Source organism: Callospermophilus lateralis, chromosome 9 (genome assembly GCF_048772815.1).
Source record: "Callospermophilus lateralis isolate mCalLat2 chromosome 9, mCalLat2.hap1, whole genome shotgun sequence".
Taxonomy (NCBI): domain Eukaryota; kingdom Metazoa; phylum Chordata; class Mammalia; order Rodentia; family Sciuridae; genus Callospermophilus; species Callospermophilus lateralis.
The window spans coordinates 27,875,692-27,893,543 of record NC_135313.1 but is presented as its reverse complement, the minus strand read 5'-3'; the positions used below and the strand labels follow the sequence as shown (position 1 = coordinate 27,893,543).

At 36.6% G+C, this 17,852-nt stretch overlaps 1 protein-coding gene across 3 annotated transcripts in view; it reads left to right on the top strand.

Moving 5' to 3' along the window:
* Positions 1-16,680, top strand: part of Ccnyl1 (cyclin Y like 1) — a 36,727-nt gene extending 20,047 nt beyond the window's left edge. The window contains exons 5-10 of one of the 3 annotated variants that reach the window (XM_076865829.2): positions 1,314-1,349; positions 3,771-3,822; positions 5,180-5,299; positions 9,457-9,623; positions 13,335-13,497; positions 14,592-16,680. In XM_076865829.2, the coding sequence (XP_076721944.1) occupies positions 1,314-1,349; positions 3,771-3,822; positions 5,180-5,299; positions 9,457-9,623; positions 13,335-13,497; positions 14,592-14,708 (655 nt within the window). In that variant the 3' untranslated portion in view covers positions 14,709-16,680. The remainder of the gene's footprint in view (positions 1-1,313; positions 1,350-3,770; positions 3,823-5,179; positions 5,300-9,456; positions 9,624-13,334; positions 13,498-14,591) is intronic. The other 2 variants (XM_077110245.1, XM_077110244.1) reach the window with 2 other exon arrangements.
* Positions 16,681-17,852: the final 1,172 nt, after the last annotated feature.

The following is a 17,852-nucleotide window of genomic DNA, read 5'->3' as shown; positions in this document are numbered from 1 at the left end:
TGTTCTTAGGGGAATTCTAAGCCTTCTTAGAATCACTTATGCGACTTCTTTTCAGAATACATTTCTACAAACATGCATTTTCCAACTTTCCTTTTCCCCTTCATCCATAGACACAAGCCTTTTAGGAAACTTGTGGTGGATATAAAGTGCACAAAACATTCAGGTGATTCTGATCTCAACCCTATGTCAATCTCAAATTTTGCTGCACATTGCACTTACCTAGAGAACTTTAAAATCATTCTTAATGCCCAATTAATTGGAATGTCTCAAGAGGTCAGGTCTGTTTAAACCTCCTCAGGCAATTCCAATGTGCAGCGAAGTTTGGGAGCCACTGCTTATTAAAGAGTATAGAAAACTGTTTCTGATTGTTCGGTGGGACCTAGGGCAAATCATATTTAAGCCTTCATCCCCTTTATTTGTACAATGTGTTGTTGGATGAAAATGCCATATAAGGTTTAGTGGTCCTTTTTCAGCATATAACATCAAATTCTGTGATTTTAAAATCAATTTTGGAAATAAAACTGTTTGAAGCACTATAGAAGTATCCATCTTTGATGCTAGTAATATTGTTTTTTTTTATTTAAAATTTAAAATAGTGTATACACCTGCTTTTAAAATTCAGATTTGCCTTCCCTCATTTTGAGCTTCATTTTAGACAGAGCAAATGGAATAAAAATTTACCTAAGAGAACCCTTTTTTCCCTAATACAAAGAATCTTTGGATAACTTAAGAATACAGTAACATAATGTGTAAAGAGTTGACTGTTTATTAATATTTCACTTACTCCAGTTTGGAAATATCTGCCATTAATATTATACTGTTTAGTATTATGCTACATTGTCAGCACTGCTTATTCAGGATGGGCTAGACCTATTTTCATCTTTTGTGGGCACTTACTAATTTTCTACTAGTAATGCAAAAGTAATTTTATCTGGTGTATAGCACTTTCATTTTTTTTTACTTTTAGGGTAATAAAAAATGGTGGGTAGATGGGTAAGGTAACTAAATCAATTGAAATGTGGGCCTAACTTCAGGGGGAAAAAAAAAAGCTATGGCTTAAACTTAAGCATGTGGACAAATACAACTCTCATGGGATAAAAGGTTCTGTGGGTAGACGGGCAAATGACAGGGAAGATATTTAATAATTTGTATGTAATAAACAGAATTAAATAAGGGGTAAAATGCCCAATGGTACTGTTCTGAACTGGAGGATTTCAGGGCTGATTTGAAGGTCCCCTACACCTTTTTTTTTTTTTTTTTTAAATGTCAGCTATAACAGATAAATTGTTAAAATATTTTTTTTCCTTCTACAGTGTGACCTTAGCAATATATTACCACATAAAGAACAGGTGAGCTCTTTAAAAACCTGTTTTATTATTCTAGCTAATTACTTTGCATGATATATAGTTAATAGGTCATAACTATAAAACATTATAAGCTGTAGAGTGCTTTTATTACAATTTTGAGATGTATCATTTGGAGTTTGTTCTTTTCTCGGAACTCTATTAAAATTCCAGAGTATCTATTTCTGTGAATTATGTTGACATTTACTGTTTTAGAAATTTAAGTTGAGAATTAAATATATTTATATATACAATAATACAGGGTTTCTTAACCTTGATACTGTTGATATTTTGAGCTAGATAATTCCCTATTGTGAAGGCTGTGCTGTGCATTGTAGGGTATTTAACAGCATCATTGTCTTCTGCCCACTAGATACCAGTAGCATCCCTCACACACATTGTGACAACTAAAAATTATCCCTGAGGGACAAAATCATCTGATTAAGAACCACTTTATTGGGACTGGGGCAGGGGCTCAGCTGTAGAGCAGCTTGCCTAGCACGTATGAGGTGCTGTGTTCAGTCCTTAGCACCACATAAAAATAAATTAAAAAATAAAGATATTGTGTCAAACTACAACTAATATATATATATATATATATATATATATATATATATATATATATATATATATTTAAAAAAGAACCACCTTATTAACTTTAGTCAAGAAAAATAGTTATTCTCTATAATTTTAAGTTTTTCTTCACTTTTTCAGTTGAGTGAAAAATGTGATATAATTTACACTTTGGCAAATCTCTTTAATATTTAGCCCAATAGAAGACAACCAGATTCTCACCTTTCTCTGACTTTGTTTGCAATTTGTTTTGAAGAAACAATGAGATAACTTAGTCTCATACAGATATTAATTTTGGAAAAAGTTGTATTTTTAAAACTTTCAGATAATTGTGGATACCCTTTAACATTACACTAAAACATTATAAAAGGTTAGTTTCTTAAATTAGTTACAATGAAATTTTTATTTGTATCAATGAATATGTTATATCAGTAGTCATTGATGTATCTTGCAGAAGGAATAAATCTTTGACCAGTGCATGATTTTATAATATCGTGATGGTCATTTGGAAAGTGTTAGTTCGCATTTCTTCATAGTATTGAAGACTCACTTTCATTAGTATTGTCTCCAATCTTATCAAAAAGTCTCAAGGGATTGAGAAACTGTCAAGTCTATAGCAGAAGGTACAGGTTTTCAAAAATCTTGATCTCACCTTGACAGCCCAAATTTTATCCTTGCAGTGAATACTTGAAGTGACAGGCCCACTCTTCTTTTTTTTGGGGGGGGGGGGCAGGGGCGGGGGCGGCTGGTAATCAGTGATTGAACCTAAGGGGCACTCAACCACTGAGCCACATCCTCAGCCCTATTTTGTATTTTATTTAGAGACAGGGTCTCACTGAGTTGTTTAGCACCCTGCTTTTGCTGAAGCTGGCTTTGAACTTGCAATCCTCCTGCCTCAGCCTCCTGAGCTGCTGGGTTTACAGGTGTGCGCCACCATGCCTGCCTCACTCTTCATTTTTGAGAATATTTAATCTTTTCAAATAAAAATAATATTCTATGATAAGCAGTTTGTTCAGCTCACAGCTAAATCACAAGTGCTTTTTCTTAACACAATTATTACTTCAGTGTGCAGAAGCTTTAGAGGTGAACTTTCAACTTATTCAGAATATTAAAAAGAAGGTCAAGATTTAGTGACATTATTTTTTGTTTCATCTAGAACATGCTTTGTGAAGCAGGATTATTATTTTTTAACTGCAAGTGGCAGTGGAGAATAGAATGACTCTTAGTATCGTTCATACTGAGAAATCAGTAGTTTTACTCACTTTTGTTTTTATAGTCATTGCAAGTGTTCAGCAGTGAAAATGCAAGTAATGTCTTAATGTTCTTATAAGAACAGTTTTGACCTCGTGGGCCTCCTGAAAGTACCAAGGGAATCTCCAGAGTTTCACAGACCACGGAGAACCACTAGTTTGAGCAGTGTATTGTTTAGTTTTAAAATGAAAAGACTGATGTCTTAAAATAAAAAGACAGCCAATAACTTTTCAACTCAAACTAGAAGAAACTAGAAATATATGGTAATAATATAATAGAAAACTAAAGAGGAAAAAAATCTAGAAAATCTGAATTCATTTATGTTCATTAAAGTTCTCAAGACTTGATTTCCCACCACTACTGCTTTGTAAGAGAAGTGAAAATATATTTGATTAATTGTCATTGCCTGTTTGGGCAGCTCTACCTGGTTATTGTAGAAAAGGCTTTACAGTACTTCATTTGCTGAGTAAAAAGAGGTCCTAACACTAGAATCCAGGAAAATATAAGCTGCTCCTTCCAACCCCTTCTTTATTCTTAGCAGATATTTTAGGAAGATATTAACAATTCCTGAATAAATTTTTAAACGTACATTCTTTTTTATAGAGATGCAAATAGATCCCTGGATATATTTGATGAGAGATCACATCCACTCACAGTAAGTATCACTTTTTTTTTTTTTTTTTTAACTATTTCCTCTCAAAGGGTTGTTAATTTTGTGCTGCTTTGCTTTGGGATTAATTACTAGAAGAAAATACTCCCTTCAGCTTGAAGTCAAAATCATCTTCCTTCCCACCTCATACTGTATCTAATTGTCTTAGAAAAAGTGTTTTGTCAGGTCTATTAAGTAAGAACTGACTTTTAGCTTTGTGTAATAAGCTAAGGTGAGTAAATGTACCACCCAATAAGAGAAAATGTAGCTTTGCTAAAAGATAGTTTTCAGTAGCATCAAACAATATAAATATTTGTAAATAAAGCCAACAAATGTGTAAAATCTCTGAAGACAATTAGAAAACTTAAATTAGAAAAAGTAACAAGTGGTTGAGTTTAGTAATCATGATGGTTTAAAATGATGCCACTGCATTTCTCTTAACAAAAGAATTATTATTAAAGGTAATAGAAGAGATCCCTCTTGACACCTCAGTGCCTACAGCACATGCAGTATGCACACATATCTACAGGGCATGCTGATGGCGGAGCAATAATAAAACCATGTGGTGCACAGAGACTGATTCAGTGCAGGTCTGAGCCATATCCTAGGCTGTATTCCGCAGACACTTCCGGTGTGTGTCATGATTGAGAATTATTGCCCTCAGTTCTCTGTTCCTTGGGCAGTGGGTGTTAATCCATCCTGTTGAATTATTGTGTCTGCTCACAAAACTTAAATTAGAAAACTCAAGCCACTTTTGAGTCTTCAACAGTCACTGTGACTGGTGACTATTGTTTTGGACAGTGAGACTTTGGAACCTGTGGTTACAGCAAACTAAAGTCTTTCCAAAGTTTATTGCAGAGAAATATAACATAATCAATGAAACTTTTTAGACTAGAAATAGATTTTGATAGAATTCTATGGAGGGAAAGTAAAAAGGAACATCAATTTTCTGAGCTTGAATTTGTGCCCCCTTTTTTAAAAATTTAATAAATGGTGATGGGTATTGAATAATTTGTCCAGTCATGTGTTGTTTAACAATGGGATATATTCTGAGAAAGCTTAATTTCATCATTGTATGAACATCAGAATGGATTCACACAGACTTAACTTGGCTGCAGTGTCACTAGGTTATACCTTATGGGACCTGTTAATCCCAATATGTAGTTTGTCATTGACAAAGGTGTTATACACGGTATGACTATAAGATCCCACTGTTTATGTTTAAAAGACTAAAAAGAAATGCTACTCAAAATTATTTAAGGTACACATCGGCACAATGTGAAGGCTGCTATCTTAAAAGTACTTTTCTTCAAGAGTAGTTTTCTTCAGCAGGTAACTTACATTGCATCTTTTCTTCTTTCAGCGAGAAAAGGTTCCAGAGGAATACTTTAAGCATGACCCTGAACACAAATTTATTTACAGATTTGTTCGTACTCTTTTTAGTGCTGCACAGCTAACAGCTGAATGTGCAATAGTAACGTTGGTAAGATATTTCTTATTTATTAAGCATGTTTAGAAATTGGTCTTGTAAATAGGGTAATGTCTTGTTTTACAAATAAAAGTAGGTCCCTGAAATTTATCATCAGAACTTTATTAAGAGGAACTTATCAAAGGAAAGTAAATAACACATAGTTGACTTTAGTAATCATGATGGTTTAAAATGATATCATTGCATTTTTTATAACAAAAGAATTATTATTAAAGGTAATAGAAGAGATCCCCTCGACACCTCAGTGCCTACAGCACATGCAGTATGCACAATACCTACAGGGCATGCTATGGGGGAGCAATAACAAAACCATGTGGGGCACAGAGACTGATTCAGTGCAGGTCTGAGCCATATCCTAGGCTGTATTCTGCAGACACTTCCGGTGTGTGTCATGATTGAGAATTATTGCCCTCAGTTCTCTGTTCCTTGGGTAATGGGTGTTAATCCATCCTGTTGAATTATGTGTCTGCTCACAAAGTTGTCCAGAATGGTAGTACCAGTGGTTCTTAGGCTTTGTTAGCCTGCTAAGCTATAGCTTTGTTCTTACCTTTGTTTCATCCATATAGAATTTCAAAGGTAGGACTTCATCAGTTTGAGTAACTGCTATTCAGGTGGTTGACTCCCTACAAATGCATAGTGGAAAGTCAATTATGTGGCCTGAGACTTCTATCATTTAGCATCCAATTAGAATTTAGAGAAGAGGGTTGTGCTGTGTGCTTTAATAGAAACTGCTCAGAGGTCTCTTCTATATGTAGAAGTAGGTAATGCAGGAAGGAGAGAGATGGGGTTTTGCTGTGTGCTTCAATAGAAACTGCTCAGAGGTCTCTTCTATATGTAGAAGTAGGTAGGTAATGCAGGAAAGAGATAGAGATAGGTTTGAAGAATGGTAATTCATTTTAGATAAGTTTGTTGTCCCTATGAGATAGCAGAGTGGCAATATGTAGTCATTAGTAGGATATCCAGAATTGGAACATGAATCCAAATTAGAGGTAAGGAATTAAAAGTGGCTATTCAAATGCAGAGAATGTATACAATGAAAAGTGGACAGAAAGTCCCCACAGATCTACCATCGACATTTAAGGCGCAAGTCTCCAGTAGAGTGGCTATAGCAATATGAGGAAAACCAAGGAAGAGTGAAGAAGAGAAGCTAGATAGGTGAGGATGTGGTTAAAATGAAGTTGTTACACATGTACTCTCTGGCATCTACTTTGTACTGTTATTCTAGTGCTGGGGCAAAGGGGAACAGAATAGACAAAGTTCTTGTCCTTATGAGCTTATATTCTGGTGAGGAAGACTTCAAGTATTTTTTCAGGTTTAGGAATATTTCCCATAGTGGCAAATGCCAAGAAGAAGAATAATTAGAGAGGTTTCTGTTTCAGGTGGAATGATTAGAAAGGGCCTCATTGGAGAGGTGATATTTGATCAGCAACCTGACTTGAAGCAAGGAAGCCAAAAAGGTCAGGGATTGCAGCAGGGCAAGTGCCAAGGCTGTGAGGCAGTAACATGTTTTATGTGCTCAAGGAATAGTAGGGCAGCGGGTGGTGAGAGAGGAATGAGGGGAAGAACTAGGAAGAAATGAACTTACACTGGCAGTTTCCCAGGGCCTTCTTTATAGCTTGCTGGCTTCCAAAAGAAGTTTAAATTCAGGGTAACGGATAACTTTGGTAGATTGTGATAGGAGAGTGAAGTGTTCCTAATGCAAGAGCTTTTCCTGACTGCTTTGGGGAGAGTAGAGGTAGTTGAAGGTCAGAGAGGAGCGGTAGGAGGCAGCAGAGTCATGCAGGTGAGCGATGACAAATGGCAGGTCTGGATAGAAAGCTTCTAGACCACCAGTGGAGATAGAGACTATAGGAGTTTCTAACAGTGGAGTAAGATAACTCAAATGTAGGTTTTTGGCCCTACACTAGGCAAACAAATGACAGTGCCTTTGTCCAATATTAGGAAGACTTGGGGTGTTGAGGTTTGGGATAAAAGGCTCTGGTTTGCAAGTTTCAAAGCACTGATCCTTAAGAGTAGTTTCTTAGAATGATGGCAGCAGTGGGTAGAGGAAAGTGGGAGAGAATGGGAGGTGAGGATCTGGCATGGGCATGGTGCAGTGAACAGAGAGGAAGTGTTGTGGAGAGTGGAGAGGAAATAGTGTAAACACATTTATATTGGGGGAAAACCTCTGGTAGAGACAAAGTCTTCAAAAGGTACTTGTGGGAACAGTGTTCTACAGAAGTGGGATGGGGTCAACTGCACTAACAGAAGAGTTGGTTTCACTGGTAAGACAGAATTCTCTTCCACAGCAGGGCTAGTGGGGTAAATGAGTGTCAGCACAGAACAGGCTGATCAATAAAGGTTGAGAGATTGCCAGTGTTGTCTCATTGCTACTTATTTCATAAGAAAGTTGTACCCTGTGAGGAGGTTCATTCTTAGGATACTTCAGAGTGCCAAGTTTTGGAAAATGAGAAGAGGTCTCCTTAAGAATATTTAATGTTGAATAACCATTTGTTTTTTAAAACAGTCGAGTTAGAGAACATTGCTAAATCTGAACTGTCAGTCTTATTAACCTTCAGACAGTAAACATACTCTTAAAAGTGGATTTTTTTTCCTGTTTTTAAATAGCATATAGACTGCTCTCCATATTTGTGGGCTCTGCATCTGATATGTCAGTTTTGAATCAGAAATATTTTGGGGAAAATTGTGTATTTTTTGTCATTATTCCTTAAACAGGATGGTATAACAGTTATTATTTACTTAGCATTTACATTGTAATGCTAAGTAAATGACCTCTTCTCATATTGTAAGTAATCCAGTGATTATTTAAAGTATGTGGAAAGATGTGCAAACGTTTTATATAAGGTGCTTGAGCATCTGCAAATTGTGGTATCTGATTAGATTTGGTCCTGGGACCAACCCTCGGCCAATACCTAGGGACAGTTGTATATTTGCAGAGCACCATTTGTAGTGAAAACAGACCACTTTCCTGGATAATCTTTACTCAGCTGTTAACTTCATCCAGTTCTTTGTGGGTTAGATGTTTGATATGTGTAAAATAACTCAAACTCTCAAACTGCCTGGAAGGTTTAGGAGTCCTAGTGATGCAGAGACCTGCAGCTTTGAACCACCTTAAAACCAATGGAATTGAGTAAGGTGCAGAATATGTGAGAGAAAATGAATTCTCATGAAATAATAGTGGAAATATGAAAAATAAGGACTGAGAATGACCATCCTTTTGTACATGTGGGCTGAATTCAGAGAAAACTGAACTGCCATAAAGATCTGCACCTAATGTGCTGATCTCTCAGCAACCACTGGGAGGCTCTCTTGTCCACCAGTTCTTCTTTTCTTTTTTTTTTAAGAGAGAGAATTTTTCTTTTCAATATTTATTTTCCAGCTTTCGGTGGACACAACATCTTTGTTTTGTATGTGGTGCTGAGGATCAAACCCGGGCCGCACGCATGGCAGGCGAGCGTGCTACCGCTTGAGCCACATCCCCAGCCCCCCAGTTCTTATTTTCAGCTAGCTCCATAAAAGGACTAGTTATTGTGGGGGGGAAAAAGATTAAAATGTGCTTTATACATCTTGGGTACTTACATATTCAAGCATGATCTGCCTGTAAAACCATTGAACTACCAGCTAGGTATTGTAATTGCACGTGGGGGTCACTAGGTCTTTACTGAACAACTTGAATCTGGACCTGTGCGTGGTGGGTGCCCTTTATGCATGTGAAGGTTATAACAGTGCTGCTTTTCAGAATGTCCTTTGCCAGTCATTCCTATGACCAGAATTGGAATGGAAATTTGCATAGGCAGAGTAAACAGCAGAGGTATCTAACTTTTAGCTATGCTTGGGCCTCTTGCTTTACCTAAGCAAAAGTCTCTGTAGAACTCAAAAAGAAAAGGTACTGGGCTAGGAATGTGGCTCAAGCAGTAGCGCGCTTGCCTGGCATGTGTGTGGCCTGGGTTCGATCCTCAGCACCACATATAAACAAAGTTGTTGTGTCTGCCGAAAAACTAAAAAAAAAAATAAATATTAAAAAATTCTAAAAAAAAAAAAAAAAAGGTACTTACTTTCTTGTCAAACACAGAGGAAATTTGTCATCCACAACATCTTAACAGAACACTTAAACTGAACTAAAATCAAAGACTAGTGCTCTACTTTTGCAGGTCTACTTAGAAAGGCTTTTAACTTATGCTGAGATCGACATTTGTCCCACCAACTGGAAAAGAATCGTTTTGGGAGCCATTCTTCTTGCCTCCAAGGTTTGGGACGATCAGGCTGTATGGAATGTGGACTACTGCCAAATCCTCAAGGACATTACAGTTGAGGACATGTGAGTTTGTAAGGTTTTGGTGAATCTTACTCAGTTTCTAGTATCTCATTTGCTCCCATGAAGTTTACATTTTAAGAAATATTTTTAGACGTTACCTTTTGAAAATACTGGAAGTAGGCATAAAAATACATAAGTTTCTATCATTAATTGGTAGGTCCTTATGTGTTATTGTATTGATGTTGAAAAGTATTTTTCTAGTGGTTTTTGGCAAACATGTTATAAGTTTACCCCCAGAACAACATGGAACATTATAAAATTACATGGCTTTTTTGGGGGGTGGCATAGGGTACGGTACCGGTGATTGAACTTAGGGGCACTCAACCAATGAGCCATATTATCTCCAGCCCTATTTTGTATTTTATTTAGAGTCAGGGTCTCATTGAGTTGCTTAGTGCCTTGTTTTTGCTGAGGCTGGGTTTGAACTCGTGATCCTCAAGCCTCTGCCCCCACCAAGCTTACATGGCTTTTTAAAAACTGTCTTTCAAGTGCTTTATTTTTAAGTTTTCTGTGGACACAACATCTTTGTTTGTATGTGGTGCTGAGGATCGAACCCGGGCCGCAAGCATGCCAAGCGAGCACGCTACTGCTTGAGCCACATCCCCAGCCTCAAGTGCTTTTTAAAGGGGTGCAAGTAGCCTCTGGACTGTTGACAGGTTATATCTTCAACCTGAGTCACACATTATATATTTGCTTTTGTGCCCCACCTTTATCTGAAAATCTGTTACAGAAACAATGAGATACAAAAATAAAGATTTTAGATCCTTGTGCTCTTGCTTCCTCCTCATTAGGAGTGTTGCATGTGTTTAGATATTGATCTCATGAACCAAACTTGGAGGTGCATTCTTGTAATTCCTGTGGCTCTGGAAGCTGAGACAAGAGGATCGTGAGTTCAAAGCCAGCCTCAGCAAAAATAAGGCACTAAGCAACTCAGTGAGACCCTGTTACTATAAAATACAAAATAGGGCTGGGGGTGTGGCTCAGTGGTTGAGTGCCCCTGAGTTCAATCCCTAGTACCAAAAAAAAGAAAAGAAATTGTTCTCATGGGCTAGGAAGCTCTAGGATTCCCATCAGGCAGTCCTAAAAGCATTACTAGGGCATCATTCAGTGCTTATCACACTGACAGCCAGTCAGAGCCACAGTAGCAGTTTGTGAGAATGAGGTAACAGTGCAGGGAGTGTTGCTAAGTTATGGAGCTCCTCACACATGGCACAGAAACACCAGTGAAACAAAGGGTTCTAATCTGGCCACGCTGACTAAAGGTTAGGGCCCTGTAGGTAGTAGGCAGGATGAACAATAGAGAGATTTCCAGCAGACTCTCAAAGGAAAAATGTCTTTGTGGGTGGCATTTAGGAAAATGGAAAGCAGCATCACTGGTTACATTGAGCATCATAGGAAGATCAAGATTATGACAGGAGTTCATATTTGTTACCTTTGCCCTACCTAGACTGTCCCTCAAAATTACTAAACTATATATACTGCTGAGTGATGACACTTGTGACTGAGAAAGGACCAGTGGTTTTTAGGAATGGTTGAAGTGGCTGTTGGTGAAAATACTACTTTGATAATAGTGCAAGCTGAGTAGTCCTGGTGATATTACTGGTACTATCTTAGCAGAGGATATGACAATAAAAGAACCTGAAACAAAGGGAAGTTTTTTTGGAAGTTGAAGAAGCTAAAGTGCCTTTGATCACTATATTGTCATCAGTTTGCAGACTGATTCCTTGAAGGAAGCAAAATTTGTAATCATGAACACCAATCCTGCCTGAATGGCAGCTGAAATATACTCAAAACTTGCAACTAAACTGGCTGGGGCTCTGGGTCTAGTGATAAGATCAGAGAAGATGCAGGGAAATATGTCAGTTTCCACAGATGGGGAGCACCAGGAGCAGTGATGGCAGCAGGGGCTAGCTGCAACATCAGTTCTTCCAACGCCTTTTCTGTGTGACCTGAGAAACACCAGGAGCCATGTTCCTGCCAGGCTGTTTTTCTTTATGATCTTTGGAAACTAGAAGGCATTACAACAAAGTATTTAATATACATTTGTCTCATCCCCCTGCTGTTGACTATTTCTAATGGTCTCATTTTTAAATCTTCAATGAGAAAGTTAAAAATCAGTGTCTCAAATTTTTAAAACTTTCTACCATCTATGTGTTTTGTTAAAATATACTTGCTTTAAAAGAATAAGTTAAATTAACCAGCTGCTATTCAGAAAATTTGCTGTGCCTATAAATGGTATGCTATTCAGCCATTTAAAAAACAACAAAAAACCTAGAAAGATGCATAATGCTTTTCTTCAGTGATTAAAACCTCTATTAATAGACATGTTAATCCCATGAAGTACTGTATTTCTGCACAGTTAAAATGTATTAGTGAAGAAAATATAAAAGGGATAGTGAAGTGCATTTATTCCTGTAGTAAATTAAGTCCTGATTAGCTGATTATCAAAACATTATCTGATTTACATGTCTATGGACTTATTGCCATACGAACAGGAAATTAATTTTGGAAGTCGGTTCAGTTTGGTTTTAATTTCAACAATTGAGAAAATCATGTCTCTGTTCATAGTCTACCTGCTCTCCACACAGGAGAACATCACACATTTTCTGATGTGGCCAGTGGATAAAATATTAAAAATTTAAAACCAGGAAACTCAGTTGTATAAATTGAACCTCTCATGTCTGTTCAAGTATTTATTATTTTATGCAATTAAAACTGTTAGAATGTAAGATTTCCTCTGTTATGTTTAGTGATTTAAACCTTCAGCAGGGGCAGCTATATGGTCATATAGCAGAGGACTGCTCTCAACCCTTCTCCTTCCCACTGTATTAAACTTGTGCTCATGTGTATACATTCCATTCTGGCAAGAGCTGGCAGGTGCTGAGCATCTTGGGATTTCATTCTCAAAACACAGTTTACAAGTCCACTGTTCTGCCAGAGGTCATATCCTATGGGTTTTGTCTACCCATGGCATCTACTTTGATCTTCGTGCCTTCCAAAGTTTTAAAATGAGTATCTTGACTATCATACTGACTGTTTGTCACCTTAGTAATATTAAGGTGAGCAGAAATGTGCATTATGCCCTTTGACATAGCCTCATGCACTGAGGTAAGGAGGGGTGGATTTCCTTTCCCATCCAATGTAGCTTATTTATTTATTTATTTGAGATGAATCCTTGTTGCCTCAAGAGTTTTTCCCCCTCAGAGATAATAGCGGTGGCTCTCGATGGATCCATTTGTTGCCGTGGTGATGTGCCCACTTCTTTTGTTGGTGCTTCTCTACTTCAATAAGCCCCTTCCTGTTATCAGCTCGGTGAAAATGTCTGCAAGTTCTTCAGAGCTAATAAACAGCATACATCATTCCTTTCATCTGCTCACTATAGTGGGGCCTTGTGAGTGAGCGTGGAGTATGAATCGTACAGCTGCACTAATGGAACTCTGAAGAATGAGCCCCCGAGTCAGCAGCACGAGTGCATGAGAGGGCCGTAACCTTTTCCCCTCAGCCCAAACTCAAAGTGCTGGGATGCAGAAAGGACTACAAATAGCTGTACCTTGTTTGAACGTTAGTGTATTAATCCAGCTGAGTAGCCTTTATTTGTTTCAAAACAGAATTTAGAGCTATCCTAGAAGCTCAGAATGACATTTTTGAAGATAGTCCAGTTGACTAAAATTGTCCTGTATTGGTTTTGGTTTTGTTTCGTTCCTCCTCCTCCAGGAATGAGATGGAAAGGCATTTCTTGGAGCTACTCCAGTTTAATATTAATGTTCCTGCCAGTGTTTATGCCAAATACTACTTTGACCTTCGCTCCTTAGCCGATGACAACAACCTGAATTTTCTGTTTGCTCCTCTCAGCAAAGAAAGAGCACAAAACCTAGAGGTGAGCCTGTGTTTCCGCTAAATGGGACTTTCTGTCAGCCACCAAAGCCAGAATCTAGGACTAAATCATATTAAGTAGTGATTAGGAAAATGGTAAACTTTTAAATTAACACATTTTAAGAGTTTATTAACTCTGCTATCATGTTTCATATGTCCTCCATGGTATATGCCAGGATCCACATTACTTTTTTAAAAATTAGGCATTATCTCCTCTATGACCATAATCCAGAATATTTTTAAAGAAAATCTGTTCTTTGCTTTTCCTTTTGAACCTCTTCCCTTCTACATTACCATGCACAGGTAATTCCTTGCACTTGTACAGTTGTGTCCCTGATTATATTTACATATTATGGTTCACTTGTGACTCAGTTGTCATTACTCAGTTTGTAAATTTATATCAGTGTTTATATTAATCACAGTTCAATTCCATTTAGTTTATTAGAGTTAGTGGCTCTGCTAAGACGCCTATAGTTTGGGGAGTGGGGTGTGGTGTTTCAAATACTGGATGTAGGAAGTAAATAGGATTCTAATAGAGGTGGTAACTTAAAGTAATATTTGTTGACTTTTGGTGAGTATACACCAAAAATCATTCACCACGAAAGTGAATAACTTTAAAATGGCACCTTTTGTGATAATTTGGGTGATATCTTAGAATTATATTTTTCTACCATAATTAATGTGCAAGCAAAGTAGCACCTTTTCTACCCTCAATTATATTCTGCCTCATTGTAATTTGCTTAGAATATATAATAACTAATTGAAGATTGTGTAGAATTTGAAAACTGAATAAATACCGATTGTTTCACAGAGGTAACAGATGATACGCCTGCTGTTAGGAGCCTTTCATAGCATCTTTGACATCTTTGGAAACTCAGTTGTTAAATAATAATAAAGTTCTCCTGGCCTGGCCCTTAAAATAATTTATAGGAAGTAGCATATCCAGAATCTTGTGCTATAAAGCCTTATAGCCAAGGTAGCTACAACTATGAAGTTATCTAAAGGAGTCTGCATGTGTGGCTTAACATCAGTTGTGTTTTTCCTTTAAGGTTGGAATCTTTTTAAAAATTCTACTTGTGTTCTAATTGACTTTCCTAGGCCATTTCAAGATTGTGTGAAGACAAATACAAAGACTTATGTAGAGCTGCTATGAGAAGGTCTTTCAGCGCTGATAATTTCATTGGTATTCAGCGCTCTAATGCTATCCTCTCTTAAAAGGGAGAATTGAGGGGTAATAACATCATAAGCCTCTCATCTACAAAGACTGGATGAAATATCACCGCTCCTGCTCAAAACCAGCAAAGTTTTAGTATTTTCATCAGAAGGAAAGACCTCGAATTCAAGAGACTCATGGACAATGACAGTTGCACTCCATAGGAAAGAATGGGACCTTGTCAAAGCAACAAACACACTTTTTGTCCTTTTTAATGTAAACAGAGTTAACAAAAACCACTCCAAAGCAAAAGCTCTCAACCCACATGCAGATATTTGCTTACTGTGTAGGCCAATAGCTGTGAACTATGTGAGGTTTTTTAATCAATCATTTAAATGTTTAGACTTTTTTAAAGACACTAACCATATAACTTTTTGTTTTTTCTGTTTTTCTTCCCCTTCTCCATTGCTGCATATGCCTTCAGAATTGATGCAGTATTACCATTAAAACATGGTACTCTTATTTTTTTTTTTTTTTTTTTTTTGTGGTGCTGGGGCTTAAAGCCAGGGCCTAGCATGTGCTATAAATGCACTGGCCCGCCTCCAGCCCACTTAACACTCATGAAGCCACTTAGGAGCAACCTGTAGCATTTTTAGGTATTGAAGGTTCTTCCTTCCCACTGTATCATATCATTGAAGCTGCTAGTCATTATTGGCAATCAGTTTAAACCAAAAAGCTTACTGGATAACACTTGCCATTCACATATTTTGCAGGCACTACTTATTAGCATTTTGGCATGTTTGGGGTCATAAAGAGAACGTATCACCTATTGACTACCTACTTCTGTTGGGTCCACACTGCATTTTTTTTGTGAACTATTAATGGTGCTTCTCACTTTCTGATAATTTTCCTCTTATTAAGTAAATGTATTAAAAAGATATTTTCATAATGCGCCAACATGGTGGTCCAATGATAACTGAGCAGATAAAGACCAGGTGTCCTGAAAGTTTTATTGCAATTTTAAGTTTTGGTAACTATGTCCTGCCGTAAAAGTGTAAAAACTACAAACTCTTTCAAAACATCATTTGAAAGTTTAATTACATTTCTTTTAAACTTAATTTCATAAATTTGGAATGTTGAGCTCTTCAATTTTTTGTTAGCGGTCCCTCTTGAAGATGGCAAACATTGACTGGAACAAAAAATTGAAAGCTCAATATTTTTGCAAAATTAAGTTTAAAAGAAATGTAATTTAACTTTCAAATGATGTTCTGAAGTTTGTAGAATTTATACTTCTACAGGTGTCAAAGCTTAAAATTGCACTGAAATTTGTGGAGATAAATAATAAAGGTTAAAATTTTAAAAAGATACCCTCCTCTTTTTAAAGTAGTTTTATGCAGGATTGTGTTGTATCTGCTTTGATCACCTAAATTTCTTTTCTATAGATTTGATAAAGGAAGATTATGAAAGAGGAGTGTTAATTCACATGTAATAAATGAAAAGAAATTGGACCCTAATAGCAGGTGATAAGAAAGTTCTTGTTCTTTTTTATTTTTAATCCTAAGTGTTAACCTGGTTGTAGGTATCTCGTTTCAAGTCCTGCTATATAAGAGAGAACTTACACGAACCTTAGGAACCCTTACTTCAGGCAAGGAGTAAATATAAGAGGTTGATAACAATGTCACCTAAATTTGAAATATAAAACCATTAGTGTTCTAAACTATGTGAAATCCATTTCTCTACTTAAATGTAATCCTAGGAATCTTGCACTTATGAGCCAGGAATACTCTTTCTCAATATAGCAATGCTTCACGTTATACTGAGTGCTGCAGGTTCCATCATTTTTAAAGGACAGACATAAGTGATAAATAATGGTATTTGAAATATTACAATCTACCACCTCAAGAAAAAAAAAAAAACATTGTTTATGGAGTTCAGAGCTTGGAGATTCAAGTATTGATTGCAGTTTTATTTTGAAAAGAATGCTACAACTTATGTGGTTTTTATTTCTCATGTTTATATTAAAAGAAAAGCTAATAAAACTCTATTTTAATTAAAATATGGTCACTGTGTTTGTAACACTTCTCTGTTCTCACAGTATCACATCTTTCCAGATCTTAAATGTCTACATCTGTCGTAATAGGCTTTTAAACTGACGATTGAAACTGATATGACCTATGCCTCTGCTGAAGATATAGCAATTCATTTATTGTGCTAAGGTTCTCTTCCACTTGAAAGCAGTTTATTATACTTAAAAATCACTGGACAGTAGTTAGTGGGATAGTGCATTAGATGGCATCTTTGAATAGTTGTTATTTTCCCTGAGAGGAAAAAGCAGATTAAAAGAAAATATTAGGGAAAACATGCCAAGAGAAAAGAAAGGCATAATGTAGATTTAGAACATGAGGTACTTTAGGTACCTAAGGTTGAGTCTTTAAATGATCACTTTGTTCTTGATACATTGCTGATTAGGATAAATGATCTGATTTAATTTAGAAGGGAAAAACACCTGTCATAAACTAGTATAATTTACATCCTGTAACATCACTCACTAAGCAGAAATGCTGACACATAAAAGATTTGGGAGAGGTACAGTGGACATGAGTCTGACTTAAGAACCAACTGGCAGAATAAGTAGTTTCACTAAAAGTTGATCTTCCAATTGGCCTTACCTCTAGAAGGCAGGGCAGCCATTGTTTTGAGGCATAGAAACCAAGTTGCTAGTAAGGTGGTAACTGCAGTTTTCTTAGGATTCTATACCTAGGAAAGATAAAAGAAATATCTACCTGGATTCGACTTCATTTTCATTTGGGGGTTTGGGGTGGGTTTTTTTGGCTTCATTTTTAAGACTGTAATATAGACCTCAAATTTTAATTGGTGTATTGTGAACTTTCATGACAAGGAAAAAACAAATTTGAAATACATATTTAAACCCAGTAAAACTACCATTTTTGCAGGTCAAAAAATAATTGCCTGTGAGTAATTTTATATGGTTCATCCTGACACCACAACTTGAGTCTCAGTATTTCTGGTTAAAAAATTTCACAAATCAGAGCTGTAATTGTAGCTCAGCGGTAGAGTACTTGCCCAGCATTTGTGAGGCACTGGGTTCTAGTCTCAGCATTGCATATAAATAAAGGTCTATGGACAACTAAAAATATATTTAAAAATTTTTTTTCACATATCAGATTCTATCCAAGCTTTTTATT